The 17,892-nt window shown below is 35.0% G+C and overlaps 1 protein-coding gene, 1 long non-coding RNA gene and 1 other non-coding gene across 6 annotated transcripts; 2 read left to right on the forward strand and 1 right to left on the reverse strand.

Moving 5' to 3' along the window:
• Positions 1 to 143: 143 nt before the first annotated feature.
• Positions 144 to 3,736, reverse strand: LOC140863331 (uncharacterized). 4 transcript variants are annotated; one of them, XR_012143918.1, is made up of 3 exons: positions 3,170 to 3,600; positions 1,408 to 2,970; positions 144 to 337 (listed from the first exon to the last, which is right to left on the reverse strand). It is a non-coding gene; the product is annotated as an uncharacterized lncRNA (long non-coding RNA). The 4 variants fall into 4 exon arrangements; XR_012143920.1 differs by lacking the exon at positions 144 to 337 and adding an exon at positions 612 to 629; XR_012143919.1 differs by lacking the exon at positions 144 to 337 and adding an exon at positions 1,154 to 1,172.
• A 7,089-nt stretch (positions 3,737 to 10,825) lies between these two features.
• Positions 10,826 to 10,897, forward strand: TRNAE-UUC (transfer RNA glutamic acid (anticodon UUC)). Its single transcript has one exon. It is a non-coding gene; the product is annotated as a tRNA-Glu (tRNA).
• A 213-nt stretch (positions 10,898 to 11,110) lies between these two features.
• Positions 11,111 to 17,827, forward strand: LOC140866054 (glucose-6-phosphate isomerase, cytosolic 1). The gene is made up of 24 exons (XM_073270921.1): positions 11,111 to 11,214; positions 11,684 to 11,734; positions 11,820 to 11,899; positions 12,031 to 12,109; positions 12,193 to 12,240; positions 12,803 to 12,958; positions 13,040 to 13,136; positions 13,272 to 13,314; positions 13,467 to 13,534; positions 13,656 to 13,740; positions 14,108 to 14,156; positions 14,632 to 14,704; positions 14,780 to 14,840; positions 15,050 to 15,116; positions 15,452 to 15,508; positions 15,600 to 15,653; positions 15,757 to 15,885; positions 16,104 to 16,167; positions 16,265 to 16,338; positions 16,485 to 16,538; positions 16,612 to 16,680; positions 16,760 to 16,849; positions 16,985 to 17,092; positions 17,523 to 17,827. Exons 2-24 carry the CDS (start codon positions 11,684 to 11,686, stop codon positions 17,577 to 17,579), a joined length of 1,713 nt encoding a protein of 570 aa, XP_073127022.1. The 5' UTR covers positions 11,111 to 11,214; the 3' UTR covers positions 17,580 to 17,827.
• Positions 17,828 to 17,892: the final 65 nt, after the last annotated feature.

Consider the following 17,892-nt stretch of genomic DNA (forward strand, 5'->3'; position numbering starts at 1 on the left):
AAATATTAGACTTTTTAAAATAATGTAAATACTTTAAAATAATGTCTGTGAAGTGTAAAATTGACTTTAAAAGTTGATTATGTACCAATTAAACCATTTTCAATAGTTCATGTACCAATTTAACATTTTACCAATAATTCGTGTATCAAAATAAATTTTATTCATTATTTAATACGATAAAGTACAGATTCCACTGCTCCTCCTCAATAGTGACTCTTATTTTTGGACCTGGTGCTGACTGCCGAGCATCACCGTATAATTAAACAGGCTCCACATGAAAATTACTTCTTCCCAATTGAATTGTAGATCTACCCACTCCACCTCTTAAGGTTTGTTCCTGCATGACGTGAGAGGAAAATTACTTGTAAATGTGACAAAGATGAAGCTTCAGACTACAGCATTTTGCCTAGACTTTTACACATTAATCGTTAATTTTTCATGTAATTTTTTATCGAATTAAATTTAAGCTTCACAAACATTTTCAAAATATCTTCGCTTTCTTGCGAAATATGATTAAATCAAAACTGCCAGGTTTTCCAGGGATCCAGGCGGATTCGAACCGCCATCCTCTCAACGCGTATAAGCAATTGCGCGCTTTTCCAAGTTTAAGCTATGGATCCATCACATGCCTACGTAACTAAAAATATCCGTTAGCTTCTCAAAAAAAAAAAATTCCCGTTCCTCGATGGCTATGAAGCATAAATGCAGACAAACCAATTCTCATCACGACATTCCAACAGCACCCTAGATTGTCACAAAAAAATCTCCAATTGAATTGTTTTCCAAAACCAAATTTTTTCCCTTGGTATAATTTTCTAATTTCAAGTGGGAATCATTTTGCGTTAAATACTAGAACCTCAGGATCACAACAAAATATAAATCCTGCACTACCAACCTATTAACATTACCCAACAAGACAAGCCATTCTCCGCTTGCCTTGAAAAACTTACTGTGTACCATTTTATGAACATATTCTGCAGAGTTCATCATTGACAGAACCAAGGAACGTGAAAACATAACAAGCAACAGAAAACAGCTACGGATTAAAAATGAGATCTTGGTTGTAGACCATAATCAGCCCCGTTTCCAGTTAAAGACCGCAATCAGTTTGTCACTCTTGAGGGCGCATTACTTGATTTTATGGAGCAGAAAGGTATAAGCAGCAGTAAATCCTACTCCATGGACATAAAGTTGGAGTAAATATAATGCAAAAGACATAAAAAGTAGATAATATGCAAGATATGCAAAAGATGCGTGACACCAAACACACTTCGATCATCAAAACACGTTCGAAACACAAAATTCCTGTAAAATATACCGAGCCTCCTGAGAACAAATCTAGTATGAATTTCAATACCCAAAGCATGCGTTTATAAAACAGAAAAGACTTGAAGTTCATGATGATACCGTATACAACATCACTTGTTGAAGGCATTGACCATAACCCTCCCACGACCTTATAATGGCACACAATAATGGCAGCATTAAAGGTAGTGAGAGTAGAATCGGCCATTGAGATAGAGATATCACACATCGGCGCAAAATTACAGAGATTTGCAGCAAACAACTTCAACAAGAGAAATATAACAGAAATTCCCCAACAGCAACATTGTCTTTAGAGCTCACTGAACAATCTAGCCGTGTCGGCAACAATCGAGTCAAGCAGTTCTTTCCACCATTGCAAGCATATCACTTTATGCACCAAAAGAGGTGGCGCAAGGTCATGAATCAATTGCACTCTCCGCGGGTAGGAAGCTTTATTATATACAAGACAATCATCTCAACCCTGCCCGAAGCCTTAATTTTCTATGTACAGTCTTCAATCGGATACAAATCATAAATAACTCAAATTACAACATTAACACTAGAGATGTTCTGAAACCTGAACGTTAAAGATATGAGTTCTATGATAAAGTCTCATGCACTTGCACCAAATAGAGAAAGACCCCGATATTATGGAAATTTTATATAAATAAATATAAATGAATTAAACTAGAAAGAGAGAATTAAGTTAATCACCATAGGTTCGTCAATCAGCTGATACAACATCCGGTCGGAATCGGGCTGGGATATTACCAATTCCTAGCTGGAGCTTGAAATACTGAAATTTATTTTCTTGTTTTACTTTTAATTTAATAGATATACAACCTTTTAAAGACCTCAACTAACAAACTTGTGTGTGTTGCGGTGTTGCTAGATATAGTAACGTAATTTTATTAATCGTGCACATGTAGATACATCTTCACGAGGTGCGTTTGCAGTTTAAATAATTACCTAACTCCAGTATCTTCAACAAAGACGAAAAGAGTTCATTTGTACCTTCACATTAGTGATGCATCGGGTGACTGGTCCTGGCGTTGACATGCTTTCTCAGTTTAATTCAGATTGGTCTTGAATGGGATGTTACGTGATATTGTATATTCAGTTACTTTTATGGACAAACCATTCAAGACCAAACTGATCGGATTGATTGCTGGAAGTTCGGCCATCGAGCGCATAACTAAAACAAATGACAGAAAGCAGGAAAGGGGAAAAAAAACGACACCGCACACAAGAGGGGAGAGCCGGGCAAAATCCCGTACCATCTCCCCTCAAAACCCAAAAAACTTATTTATTGAATTTGGCGACCTGCCATGCGAGCTCACCCATCATGGCAAAGGTCATTAGACAACCACCACAAGTCGTCTTCCGCACTCATTTTTTTTTACACTTGAATATACATCCTCACCGCTACTAGGCTCACAAACACAAAGTTAACGAAACAATAACATAAGTGACACACTTGATTGATTATAAAGTTACTCAAACCGTCAGAGAGCGTGTATTCTCTTCAGCATGGCCGTAGCTTTGGCTCTAGTCATCAATCCAGATTTAGGCACCAAATTGACGAGGCTTGTAATTTCCAGAGCATTCGAAATAGGATCCCAGCTGAAAAAAGCTCGGGTCAATGGACAATAACAGCCTCAGGGCCTAAAGAAAACGAAAAAAAAATTAAGCAAAAAATACAACATATAAGCTCGTATATAACGAGAATTTTAATAAAAACTATCCACAAGCGACTGAAACATGATTCTCTGCAAGCAATCAACACACCGATATATCACGCATGCATACCAATAAAGAAATACGAACATGACTTGAAAAGTGCGTCATACAGATCTATAATTACCTTGATCCATCAGCCTGATTCCAGATTCAGATCTACCCGATCAACGACAGACCACATCAATTATTGAACCGATTAAAGATCAGCAGGAGGCCCGTACGGATGAACCCCATAATTGGATTTCCCTGCTTCAGAACATGTGATCCGAAGCATCTGAGTGTGAGCTGCACCGGAGAAGATCACCTCGTCCAACTTAGACGGAGCTCCGAGCGGCCAGATGATTAAATCGCCGAAAGCGAACGGCGGAGCCAATAAGCTTCGAGGCCATAATCAAAACGTAGATCGTTGCACGATCTGACGGGATCTGCGATAAAATTCAGAAAAGCAGAAACGGCTAAGCGTAGATCTGAGAGAAGGAGGAGAGCCACACACGCCTCTGTGGCGGCAACAGGAAAGAAGGAGATGAGATATGCACGGCATGAGTCATAAGATAATGAGGTTATTTATTGAGCTGGTCAGATGATCCAACGGCTACGGATGATTTGTTTGGCGGATCTTTCAACGGTTGGATACGCATGAACCCCGCGGTTTTGACGGGAAAAAATTGGGCTGGTTAGGGTTGGCGGAATAATCGACGGTTGTGATTGGATCCCAATATGGAGAAAGACTCGAGTGCAACGTGAAACTTCATAGTTTTTTAATAAAAATAAAACTAGTCATCGGCACGTATCGTGACATTAAAGATTTCGATTTTATGCTTAAAAAAAAAAGAAGAAAGATTTCGATTTTATGCTTAAAAAAAAAGAGAAGAAATATTTCGATTTGATTACAATATTTTATAAAATTAAGGTGGGTGTATTTAATCCAGAGTTTTGATGACTTTTAGTGACTTTTTAAAATGATAGACTTTTATGGAGTTGATGGATTTTTATTGACTTTTATAGAATCTCGCGGATTTACAAACAGATTTTCATGGATTCTTTGTAGACTTTTGCAGGACTTTTATAGAGATTTGTAAACTTTTCATACAATTACATGAATTTGTATCTTAAATATATCTTTTTTTTTCTTTGAAGTAATAATTGTTTGACATAAATAATAATTTTATGGAAAAATTGCAAATTAAGTCATGTATGTTTGACACTTTGCGATTGTAGTTCTCTATATTTTCACGTTTCAGTTTTAGTCATTCATGTTCTATTTTTGGCAATTTCGGTCCTTTCTATTCAAAAATGTTTACGTGGCACTGTACATGTCAGCTCCACATCAGCACTGAATTTGTGTCACGTCAGCGCCACGTCGGAAAATGATTAAAATTGCCGAAAAAATTAAGATAGCGGTTTGCGATTTTGGTCATCTATGTTTTCACATTTCAGTTAGTCCTGCATGTTTTATTTTTGGCAATTTCAGTCCTTTTATTAAAAAATGCTTATGTGGCACTGTACACGTCAGCTCCACATCAGCATTGAATTAATGCCACGTAAAAAAAAAGACTAAAATTGTAAAAAAAAAAATAAAGATAACGGACTAAAATTAAAATATGAAAATATAAAGGACTGAAATCGCAAAATGATAAACATACAGGACAAAAAAAATAATTTTTCCTAAATTTATTTGAAATATTTTTTTTAATTTATTGATGAAAATGAATTTCATTTATTTTAAATGTATATATATATATATATATATATATATTATTGTAACAAAATTATAAAGTAAAAACTTTGCGATGGTGTAAAATTATTTTTAAAAAAAAACATATGATAATTTATAAATCATTTTATCAATTATATCATAAAAATTTATTTATTTTTTTATCATGTCTGTTATCCGCTATTCAAATATTTGAATTAAATCATATTATAATTTATTGAATCATATATTATTATCATTAAATATTATAATTATTGATATAAATCATATATTAAAAAGCCCAAAATATTTGGAAAATTTCAATTTTTTAAATAATATTTTTTTTTTTTGATTTTTGGAGAAGAATGAAAAAATACATATATAGGAGAGAGTGAGATTGAGAGGGGTGAGATAGTGAAGAGTGATAAAATGTGAGAAAAAGATATAAATTATGGGTTTTATAAGTTTAGAAATCCATCCAAATCTTTGGGTTAGACCAAAGACATTTTTTTACAAAATATAGTTGTACCTTAAGCATTAATTTTTGTATGTTCATGATTTTCATGGAGTTATTAAAAGTTCATTGACATTTTGAATAACATTAGACTTTTATAGAGTTTTTAAAAGTCAAGGTTGAATACCACTTGACTTTTAAAACTCTAAAAAAGTTTATTTTGAATACCACAAAACTTCTGTAGAGTTTATAAAAGTCATGATTGAATACCACTAAACTTTTAAAATTCATAAAAGTCATTAATTCTCCGGATTGAATACACCCCTTTAAATTAAATAGGACATAGAATTTAATAAGATGGTTTTTTTTTTTTTACAATTATAAAACATAAAGATCTACTTGCACTTTATAAAATTAAATATATATTAAAATTAAGGGTAAATTGTGTGAAAGGAGTTTTGGAATTAAGATAAAATTAATTATGTAGTAATTATTAATTAAATTTAAATGTGTGAAATTCAATTTAGAATTAAGAAAAAGTTACACCAAAATATTAAACTTATTATTTTGAGTTTAGCCTTCTTAAATATGAGGCTCTGAATTGGTTCTGCAAACTAGGGGTGGAATCGGGTCGGGACCCATCCCGTAACCCCCTTACCCGATTCCCGTTCCGATAGAAATTGAGATATTTTTTTTCTCCCGATCCCGCATCCGATAAGTTTTGGGACCCGAATGTTCGAGATCCCGAACATTCGGGATCCCGTCGGATCGAAAAAGGGTAATCCCGAATAATATTTTTTAAAAAAAATTATATGAAAATATTTTTTAAAAAAAATAATGAAAAAAATTAAACAATTTCTTAATAATACATTACAAATAAATTAAAATTTCTTTATATATAACCATTAGAAAACTAAAACATTTTTTTAGTACATTACAAATAAACTAAAACAACTACTTGATTAATAAAAAAAATATATAATTATTCATAATAATAAAAAAACAAAATAAAAATTTATAACTCAATGTTAATATTAAAAAAAAATAAATATAAAAAAAATTATATGGTCTAAATTATAAAACATTAATATTAAAACATAAAATTAAAATTTATTTTTTTAATTAAAAATATTATTTAAAAATATAATTTTTATATTTGGGTCGGGTCGGGAATCCCGTCGGGAAGAGTTGCCTATCCCGATCCCGATCCCAAAATTGATCGGGTCGGGAAAAATCCCGACCACTCGGGTCGGGAAAAGTTCGGGATGAGAAAAATTTGGAACGGGAACGGGTTGGAAATCGGGACGGGTCGGGATTTATGTAAAATTTGTCACCCCTACTGCAGACTGCAATGTGTGAGGATTGAATTTGCACATTGCTTTAAAATTTCAATCAGACTTCATTTGAGAAATGTGATTTGGAAGGAAAACAAAATAAAATTTTAAAAAATTGATTGTTCTGAGAGATTTTTAAAGAAACAAAAAGAAAGAAGGGATAGTAAAATTTTCTCCATTTCAACCAAAAAAAAATTCGTCCAAAAGTAGGCGGAAATGGGAGGAAACACAAACAAAAAAATTCGATTTTAAATAAATTTAACTCATTTTCTTTCTTTTCTTTATTCAACTCTCAAATAAAGAAATACATCATTTCTCTTCTCTCCCTATTCCTCAGCTTCTCTACTTTTCTATTCTTTTTTTTCCCTTTCAACTTCCAAACTAAGCATCAATATAATAGATGGGCTGAAAAAATACCGATGGGCTACAACTCACTTTTTACCCTAAAAGATTAAGGGCCATGCCCACAACTTGATTTTATTAGACTTACTTGATTCGACCAAACTGTTTAAAAGCTTAACTTTTAAATCAATAAGACTATTAAAAAATGACAGAAAAATTTTATTATCCTTTCACGAAAATCCTTTCAACTTCGTTTCCAAATAAAAGAGAAGAAAAATATGGATAATAATAACTATAGAAATTTATAGAGAATAAGTATAGTAAATATATGGAATTTTACTATTTATGTGATTTTTAACTTATTTTAAATTTAGTGTTATAGTGTTGGAGTTATAATATCTGATTTATTATGTTATACTGAAGAATCTGCCTAGCGGCGCCTAACTAACGCCTAGGAGTGGGTTTTCGGTATACCGTATCAAAAATATTGGTATGAAAAAAATTCATACCGATATCGAAATTTCAAAATTTTGGTATGAAAAAATTTATACGAATACCGTATAGATACGGGAAAAAATCGATATACCAAAAAAATGTATATATATCGAAAAAATTTCGATACGATATCCCGAAAAGTCGGTATTTTGGTTCTGTATCTCAGCCCTACTAACGCCTAACGTTTTAGAACCTTGGTTTTTATTGCCTAACATTTTAAAACCTTGATTTTTATTTTAAAAATAATAATAATAATAATAATAATAATAATAAACAAAGTTGCAACATCGAGTCCTTGTACCTTGCAACAAATAAAGGTAGAGTTGTTTAAATACAACAAAATATTATTTTGATTAGATAATCAATTTTTTTAAACAATTTTCTGTGTGATGGGTAAATATATATATATATATATATATATATATATATATATATATATAATAGCAACTTGTACACCCAATGCGTGCATTTGTTAATACATGTGTTATTATTATTATTATTTTTTGGAAAGTTAATGCTTGTATTATTAAACTACCATTTTAGAAGAAAAAATATATGTAATAGTTGTTGTTATTATTATTATTATTATTTAAAAAAACAACCTCAAACAGTTAGACACATGATGTGAGTTACTTTTCAAATTTTGAAAATCATTTGAAATTACTGAATTGCACATTTGATTTTTAAAAATTACATTATTAGATTGAGGGTAATTTTGAAAATTCACTCAAAATACAAAAAACAATTAATATAACATTCTCTCACCTTATTGAATAATAATAATAATAATAAGAGATATATATATACACACACACGGGCGTATTGTGAACAAAATGTCGAAATTTTATTCATTCAACTCGTTTTTCACCATGTCCAAAATCAAAGTCGGGGGATACACCAATCTCTCAACCACACACACATATATATAGTGCATCAATTACTACATGAAAAGCATGATTTTTTCGATATATTATTCTATATACAGAGATAAAATACAATACATTGATAGACTTTTGCATTCCTCTATACCCTGACTCAAACGTTTGATCTCACATTCTTATTTTATATCCGCATTACTTTGAGCTGGCTGAAAGCTTCTCGAATACTCAGAGCTCCACTGTCGGAACAAATGATTTCCACTTTCAAGGTGCTCTGCCATGTCATTGGAGCTATGAAGGATATTTGTAAATCCCCATGAATGTATCTATTTGTAGTGACCCGCACCGTGATCATCTACTAATCAGAAGCTTAAGCATGCATTTAACTTAATTAATAAAATGATCAGAAATAACAGCGAAAAATCATAAATAAATCCTCAAATAATGATACAACCAAATCGAATAAATATCAGTTAAAATCTTAATCTAAAACTCTTCTGAAAACTCTTGCTACCAAGCCCTGGTCACCGACCAACTACATATCTCGCTCCTGATCCACCTACAAACCTGCCTCGTCGAATGGGGTGTTCGAGATAAAAGCAGGGACGTGAGCGCTAACGCCCAATACGTAAAGTATTGAATATACAGGCCTATATGATGCATGCAACATGAACTATGAATGCTCTGGGTAACTGGGATCATATCTGGAAAATCATGCTCAGTACACAGGCGCCTCCAATATGTGCACGCTGTTCCGAAGATCCAGTGGGTGCCATACATATTGAACCCGATCTTGGACTATTCCCGTCCTGGGTAAAACCGCACACGCTGCCCCGTCGGTACAGTGGGTGTCACACGGTACCCGATCGTATAATAACAACAACCCTAGGGCTGAGCGACCCTAGAACAACTGGCTATCTCGAAAGGATAACAGGCTCAACATGGTATGCAAATGCCGCATACAAATTATGAACAGTAAATCATGCATATCATGACATATAATAATGCAACACATAAACATGTATATTCAGCTGGCTATCTCAGTCTGTACTTAAGTACCTTAGTTCTACTAGGCAAGCTATACCAGCTCTAAAGTCCAAGCTTATAATCCGCACTACAATGAAAAATACTCATGCATTATAACCTTATTCTAAAAGCCTTAACTAATCTATAACATACTCCCTATTTACTATAAGGAGCCAGAGTTATACCTGCGTCCGTCGTCAGCCAGCTGATGACAACTGCCTCAAAACTTGGGCACCGCTCCGCCGCAACCTCGGAGCACCTGGCCAACCTCTGGACCAAGCCTAGGAAGGCTGAAAATACCCCAAAACCCCTACAAAGCACTAAAGGCCGAGAGAGAACATTGAATTGGTGTGAAAAATGAGGCTCTCGGATGGCCTATTTATAGGCGAAGTTCGGACGATCCGAACTGGGGTTCGGATGGTCCGAACTGCCACTTGTCCGAGCCTTTAAGACATCTGTCTCTGCTGAGTTCGGACGATCCGAACTCGGGTTCGAAGGGCCCGAACTGGTCCGTGTGCTCCGAACTGTTTTGGTCCTTTCGAAGTCATTTTTGGACCCCCGGGACCTACACCACCATTTTCGGACGTTCCGGATCTGATTCTCCACTTATTTTAACCAAATAAGAACTCCTTAAACATGTTTTGACACTTTTAAAATTATATGTCATCTTCTAACATGTTTAAAATCACTTAATCTTGTAAAATGGAACCGGGCTACTACACTATTTCAAGTAGAAGATCGAGTGGCTTCAACCAGCAAGTTGGTTTGGAAGAAAGGGATATTCTAGAATTTTTTGAAAAAGTTTCGGACTGCTTCTTTTCTCGAAATCTTATTCGGGGTGTCTAAATATTTTTCTCTGACTGTGTTTGTTTTGTACTATGGCTTGGGCTGTGTGGGGTGAGTGTTGTCATAGGAGACATGAAGCTTATGTAATTATTCAGTCGTTTAATGTTGATTGGGTTTGCTCGTTGATTTTGGGTTGTGATGATTCTAGAGTTGACCTTAATAATCAGAAAGTTATAACTTTGCCCGGTAGGATTGTTAAGTGGGAGAAACTTCCGTTGGGTCATTATCTTTTGGATGTTGATGCCAGGTATAATGAGAGGGATGATTGTTTTGCAATTGGGGCTATTATTCAAAATGGACATGGGGAGATAGTTGCGGCACAAGCGTGTCCGATTCGCAAACCGAGCTCGGTTTCCAGAGGTGAATTATGGGCTATTATGCTTGGAATGGATCTCAGCAAATTGTGTGATTTGTCAAATGTTTGGGTTTACTCTGATTCATTGGAGGCAATTCTTGTAGTGTAAGATGGTGATGCATGCTTAGGCCCAGACGATAATCTTATCAAAACAATACAATTGCTATTTTTGAATAGTTCATTTCAAAAACTGCAACATGTCAAGAGGATCGCAAATGCTGCTGCTCACAAAATTGCAAATTTTGCTTTGTCATGTTGCACATAGTAAAAATTGGAACGATGAATTTATATCTCAAGTGCTGTGGTATATTCCATTTTTATAGTTAACAACATAAAATATGTACGTACTAAACAAATTCCATTGTCGTCCAGCGGTTAGGATATCTGGCTTTCACCCAGGAGACCCGGGTTCGATTCCCGGCAATGGAACCTTTTTGTTTTTGGTACCCATCAATCTCAGCCGTCGCTCTCCACTATCGTCCTTTTCCTCATCTCCGTCAATCTCAGCCGTCGTTTTTACCAAGCAGCCGGCTAAAAAGATCCGGATAATTAGATCCGATTCGAGCCGAATATATGCCCCGAAACCCGAATCCATTTCAAATACGAGACTCCATTTTTTTCTCACTTTTCAGGCGTGGCACGTGACGTCCCAATGATAAAATTATTCATAAATCGGTCTGGTCTGATTCTTCCACTCACTCTTTACTTCCATCCCCAGCTCATCCCTCCCCCACACCGCCTTTCAGGTATATTCTTCAACATTTTCTCGTTACTTCTTCGGCAAATCAATCTTGTGTCATCTATGGTTGAATCGATAAATTTATAGTTTAATCCCAGCAATGAGGTTTTTATGCACGAATCATGCTAATTTGTGCATTTAATTGTAAATCTGAACTCGATGCACAAACAATGAAAGCGACTATAAACGAATCGATGAGATAGTAATTGTGTATATGCAATGAATTGGCGATTCATGTCATGGCGTTTGATTGTAAAGACTGTGAGAAGTTAACAGAAAAAAGAATTAGCAAACCGGTATATGGTAGATAAACCAGAGGACTAAAAAGGAAACCGATTGGAGACATGAGCTTGTGATTTGGTTTGGACTCGTGTGCTTACATATGTCTTAAGGTTTATTTGGCGTTATTGTAACATAGTTCTTGGCATGTTATTTTCAAATATGGAATGTGAATAATTCTGTTGGCATATCCATAGATGGCTTCGTCTGCTTTAATCTGCGAAACTGACCCGTGGAAGGATTTGAAGGTAAACTCAGGTTTTTCACATTTTAGCATTCTGTATAATGTGTTTTCGATGATTTGGGTTGATGATGCCTACAATGTGTTCCCAGGCCCATGTTCACGACATTGAGAAGACACATTTGCGGGAATTGATGAACGATGTTGAGAGGTGCCAGTCAATGATGACAGGGTACGACTGCTGTTTCTTTCACCCAACTGACTTATTCTAATGATTTTTTCCTGTCTTCTTGTTTGGAAGGTTAAACTGAAATGTCAAGCTTTGCTTACTTATCTGTCTTGATATTATTTTTCTTGTAACAGTTTTGATGGGATTTTGTTGGATTACTCGAGGCAGTGTGCCACTCTTGACACCTTGAAGAAGCTCTACAACTTAGCCGAGGTGTGCTAGATCTGAATTGAGTTGGTTTGTGGAGACATATATTTTTTAAATTTTGTTCAATGATACCTATTGTGGCGATGTAGGCGGCACACTTGAAAGAAAAGATCAACCGGATGTTCGATGGGGAGCATGTGAGTTGATGATTGTTTCCTGTGTATGTTAGTGTATTTTTGTTTCTCCACAACTTCTGTGATTTTGTTGTAATGTCAGTGAGTGGCGCACGAAATCTTGTTCTGGAAAACCACCCAATGCGATAATGTTACATGTTTCATAACTCTAAATTTGGATGAACCGACGGGGAAGGATACTATTAGATTCTTCTTCTAGTTATTTTACTGAAGTGATATCAAATATTATCGAAACAGGGGAAAAAACTTTATTATTTCAGTAGTTTTAGAATGATAATGAATTTGATACTCTTCAATCGCGTCCTAACCAAGAAAGAGCCCTAATTTGTTTGAGTAAGTAAGAAAAAATAATCATATGAAGACCCCCGTGGCAGGTTTTTGACGTTGAAAGCATTGAAAATTTCACTTTATGATTTGCCAGATTTAAGCTTGTTGAAAAATCTGAACAATTGACATCTAAAGTTATGGCATATTTTGGTTCGTATTATTCCAATGTACAAACTTTGAGCATTGCACTAACACAAATACAGTCCGTTCATACATTTTTCCTTTGTTGAGTTGTCAGATAAACAGCACCGAGAATAGATCTGTTCTTCACATAGCACTTCGTGCTCCCCGAGATGTAGTCATAAATAGTGATGGTAAGAATGTTGTCCCAGATGTTTGGCAAGTTCTTGATAAGATCAAGGACTTCTCTGACGCAATTCGTAGTGGTGCTTGGGTAAGTCTTAACCTGAAATATATATTAATCTATGTTCATTATCTCACGCTTTTGATTTAGCTAATTTGCAAACTTTGGTAGGTTGGAGCGACAGGGAAAGCATTGAAAGATGTCATAGCAATTGGGATCGGAGGCAGTTTCCTCGGACCACTGTTTGTGCATACTGCACTTCAAACAGGTTTCTATGGCACAAAATGTGTTTGCACTCGTTCATAGATCTGTCCTTTTTTCCATAAATCATTTGTCTGCAATTATGTGCATCTTTGCAACCAACAGCATGGCTAACATTTAGCATAATCTTGGCAACTTTCAGATCCCGAAGCTGCTGAATTTGCAGAAGGTCGCCAGCTGCGCTTGTAAGCATATCTATACTGCTCAGTGATTAGAACTCTTTTTTGGGCCTTTTGAGCTTTCGTCTAATTTATTCTAGCTCCTGCTTTTAGTGTTTGCGAAGTTGATCCGCTTCTGTTCTTGTCTCTTAATACTCTTTTTTACTTTTCCTATGAAGCCTCGCAAATGTTGATCCAATTGACATTGCACGAAACATTGCAGGGTTGAACCCTGAAACGACATTGGGTATAGATACTTTGTATTTATATAATTGTTGATATAAAACCCACATATGGGTGGTCTGTGAAGAGTTTAAAAGTTCCAAGCACTTACTGTTACCTTTTTATTATTTTGTGATGCATTGCAGTTGTTGTGGTCTCAAAGACTTTCACGACGGCTGAGACCATGTTGAATGCTCGAACTCTGAGAGAGTGGATAACAACTGCATTGGGGTGAGTAAAAAGTTGACACTATGTCTGTTAGAGCTTTATGCTCATCAAGTTAAATAGAAAATCATGTCCCACAATGTAATTAGAGACTCTGCTTGTATTTTAGATGATTGCAATTATTCACGTGATAGGATTTTGTTAAGTGTAAAACAGCATGCAATACAATGGAATATTATACTGGCTTGCAAATTTTTCGTGACTTTTTGGCAGCCATCACCTGTATGAGATCTTTATGAAATACTCTCATCTCTATGATAATTTTCCACTAGATTTGTGCTTATTTTTCTTAAGATGGTAGTCTTTGTCAACAATTTTAGCTTATATATGTACATGAACATTACTCATTTAACTTTTTGTTGCTATTTTCTAGGCCACAAGCAGTGGCAAAGCATATGATTGCTGTCAGTACCAACCTACCGGTGAGATTTGTTTTTTCCTAGCTCTCTCCCCTTTTCCACCGATTTTTTGCAGTATTTCTACCGAACTACTCACTATATGTCCTATGTAAATGTGGGTTTATGATTTGTTGTTCTCTTTATTGTCGTCTTGAACCCATATATATATTTTTAATATTTCTGTGTATATTTTCTGAAAGTAAAGTTGCTAAACATGGCTAAAAGCTTTCTGATTGTTGAAAATTTATGTGGCTTTTGAATTGGATATTCACCTCCTCATGAGCTACTCTTAGTTCATTTGATATTATAAATATGGCCTATTATATAGTGAATTTATTGGAAAAGTACAACCTAAATTTTCCATTCTCCCAAAATTGGGACTGAAATTGTAGGTTAATTGAAAAAATTCTTGTTGTGAAACCAAGATGTGTTTCACTTATTTGACGTATCATCAATCATATTTAATTTTTTATGAAGTTTCCCTCTTTTTTCAATGCAGCTTGTTGAAAAGTTCGGCATTGACCCAAAAAATGCTTTTGCATTCTGGGATTGGGTGGGAGGACGTTATAGTGGTACGTGTGTCTGATTTGGCTGCAAAAAGTTGCCTTTGAGTGTCACCTAATTGGTCCCTGAACCATTTATTGCAGTTTGCAGCGCTGTTGGAGTGTTGCCTCTTTCTCTGCAATATGGTTTTTCAGTTGTTGAAAAGTCAGTAATGCATCTTTCCTTTATTTGATCACTATTCATGCTTACATGTCTTTCATAAAAACTTTTTGGAGCTTACAGATAAAATTTATCGATTCAATTGAAAATATTTGGAATTATTTTTCGAACTGTTGCTCTTGGATATCCTGTTTTGGCGATAATTTTCCCATGCACTTTATGGCATTTTAATGATGTCTCTTTTTTACTTGAAGGTTTCTAAAGGGAGCTTGGAGCATTGACCAACATGTTCATTCAGCTCCCTTTGAGAAAAATTTACCTGTATGTTCCCATTTTCAAGAAAATCTTATTCATGATGCTTAACTTTGGCAACTGTGAACAATGCCATAAAATATTGTTATGGGCAATCTATTAAACTTGATGTGCACTGAGTGCTAAGTTGACGACTTACCTGTATGTTCCCATTTTCAAGAAAATCTTATTCATGATGCTTAACTTTGGCAACTGCGAACAATGCCATAAGATATTGTTATGAGCAATCAATTAAACTTGATGTGCACTGAGTGCACTTTGAAATTATTTTCTTCAAAAGTAAATCGAATTTCCTTTCGGATAAGCTAATATATTTATTTATTTTTTAACACGTTATTGTTCAGGTTCTATTAGGCTTATTGAGTGTTTGGAATGTTTCATTCCTTGGATATCCTGCGAGAGTAAGTGTATTTATTTTCTGGTGAAGTTTATTTGAATATCTCAGTTTAACTTTTCAGACTGAGGTGGTATATCGGATCTCCTTATTTTTAGGCAATTTTACCTTATTCTCAAGCACTGGAAAAGTTTGCACCACATATCCAGCAGGCATGTTCCATGACTATCTTTACTGTATTCATATATTGCTTGTATGCCATTGTTATTTTTTTTTCTGATACTTGCTCATTGCTTTCGTGAACTTTTCTTTCAGGTTAGTATGGAGAGTAATGGGAAAGGGGTATCAATTGATGGTGTGCCCCTTCCATATGAAACAGGTGAAATTGATTTTGGTGAACCAGGAACAAATGGACAACATAGTTTTTACCAACTAATTCACCAGGTATACATTTCTAGGAATAACTGTCTAGACTTTGGATATAGATTGTAGTTTATGCATTTGTATAAAGCTTGTGAATAGTGTCTTCAACATTTGCTATCATTATAGAGTAAAAGACAGCTTCTCATGTATATAGGACGGTGTAAGTTTGGTTCGACTGGAATGTGATTTTAGGTTTTCTTATATCTATAAATTGCACTTTTTCCCTGGTGGATTTTCAGGGTCGCGTTATCCCATGTGATTTTATTGGCGTGGTTAAGAGTCAACAACCTGTTTACCTGAAAGGTACATATTCAGTTTTATTATCTGCTCTAGATATCTGGCATAAGCACGAGACGGGAATGATCATTTAACGTAGTATTTGGGACGCTTGATTTTACAGGTGAAATAGTGAGTAACCATGATGAGCTCATGTCGAACTTCTTTGCCCAACCAGATGCACTTGCATATGGAAAGGTAATAAATATTTGCAGTGGTATGAAACATTAGTTATTCCTATTTTTATCTATTTGAGGCACTTGCTCACATTTCAGATATATGTGTCGCTTGAACCATTCACATTCTCAATACCTGCACTGACTATGCTTAATTTTTAACTCCAGACCCCAGAACAGCTGTTAAATGAGAATGTTCCTCGGCATCTCATAACTCACAAGGTATTTTCTTTCTGCCACCAACGTGTAGGACAACATAACATCCGCTAATGTTTGTTACCCACCTCAATTGCAGACTTTCTCTGGAAATCGCCCTTCTCTCAGCCTGCTACTTCCTTCACTGAATGCTTACAATGTTGGACAGGTGAGTTTGTTGTTCCATAAAATGTCTGGAGCTAGTCACACATCGGTGTGTAATCTTAGTAACACTACTTTTGATGCAGCTATTGGGGATTTATGAACACAGAATTGCTGTCGAAGGATTTGTGTGGGGTATCAATTCTTTCGACCAGTGGGGAGTGGAACTGGGAAAAGTATGCAGTAATTGATTGTATTTTGTTTTGTTCTTTCATATTTTTTTTCCTGTTTTGACCATCTATAATTTTATTTATTGTAATCTCTGAGGAAAACTGATGTGTGTGTTTGTTTTGGTCAACTTGTAATAATAGTCACTGGCTACTCAAGTTAGAAAGCAGTTCCATGCATCCCGAAAGAAAGGTGAACCAATTGAAGGCTTCAATTTCAGTACTACAACTTTGCTTACGAGATATCTAGAGGTATGGAAAACGTCCTCTTACCTAAGCACACCATGTTCTCCTTGTTAAATGTGTTAATGAATAGAATGCACATGGCATGTTTTTTAAAAGAATATGATTGTACTCTTCTAGGACAACTTTCCACCTTACGTTATTCACACAAGTGTCACTCTTGGACTTGGAATAAATTTGTGTGATATGTTGGGAAAATCAATGAGAGAAGAGTCATGGCAAAACGATTTGTGACATACATAATTAGTATATTCTTATTAATTGGGAGAAGGTAAATATCTTAAATTAAAGTAATGTGAGATTCATACAAGTTAATCCGTTAATATTTGTTGCATGCACCCAGTGAAACATTAATTCAATTTTTTTTTTCGAGTCATGAAACATTAATTCAATTAATATGCAGCATCAGAGCAGTTTTATATCAACTTGTTTTTCGCAGGCAAGTTGGGATGTTCCCAAGGAGGATTGCACAGCTCTACCAAAGAGTTATCTATGATTCTCTAGGATAAGTGGTCGGCCTCACAACGAAAAAAGTCAATTTTACGAAAATCTTACTCACACTACTTGTGGTCCAAGTTGTCAACTTCTTGTCTTATAATGGCTCTTTGTTCACACAAGAATAAGACGCAAGGGGGTGGCGTACTTGGCCCCCTCTAAGCGTAAAATCGTCCGAATTTTGCGCCTACTAGTTTTCTTAATAAATTTATAATGATGTTCCCCTCATAAGCCATTTTCTCGTTTTCATTTTCATGGTTTCGCATTTACGCGTCCCCTTTACTTCTCAATTTAATTGAATCGGTAAATCATTC

This window comes from Henckelia pumila, chromosome 4 (assembly GCF_033568475.1).
Source record: "Henckelia pumila isolate YLH828 chromosome 4, ASM3356847v2, whole genome shotgun sequence".
Classification (NCBI taxonomy): Eukaryota; Viridiplantae; Streptophyta; class Magnoliopsida; order Lamiales; family Gesneriaceae; genus Henckelia; species Henckelia pumila.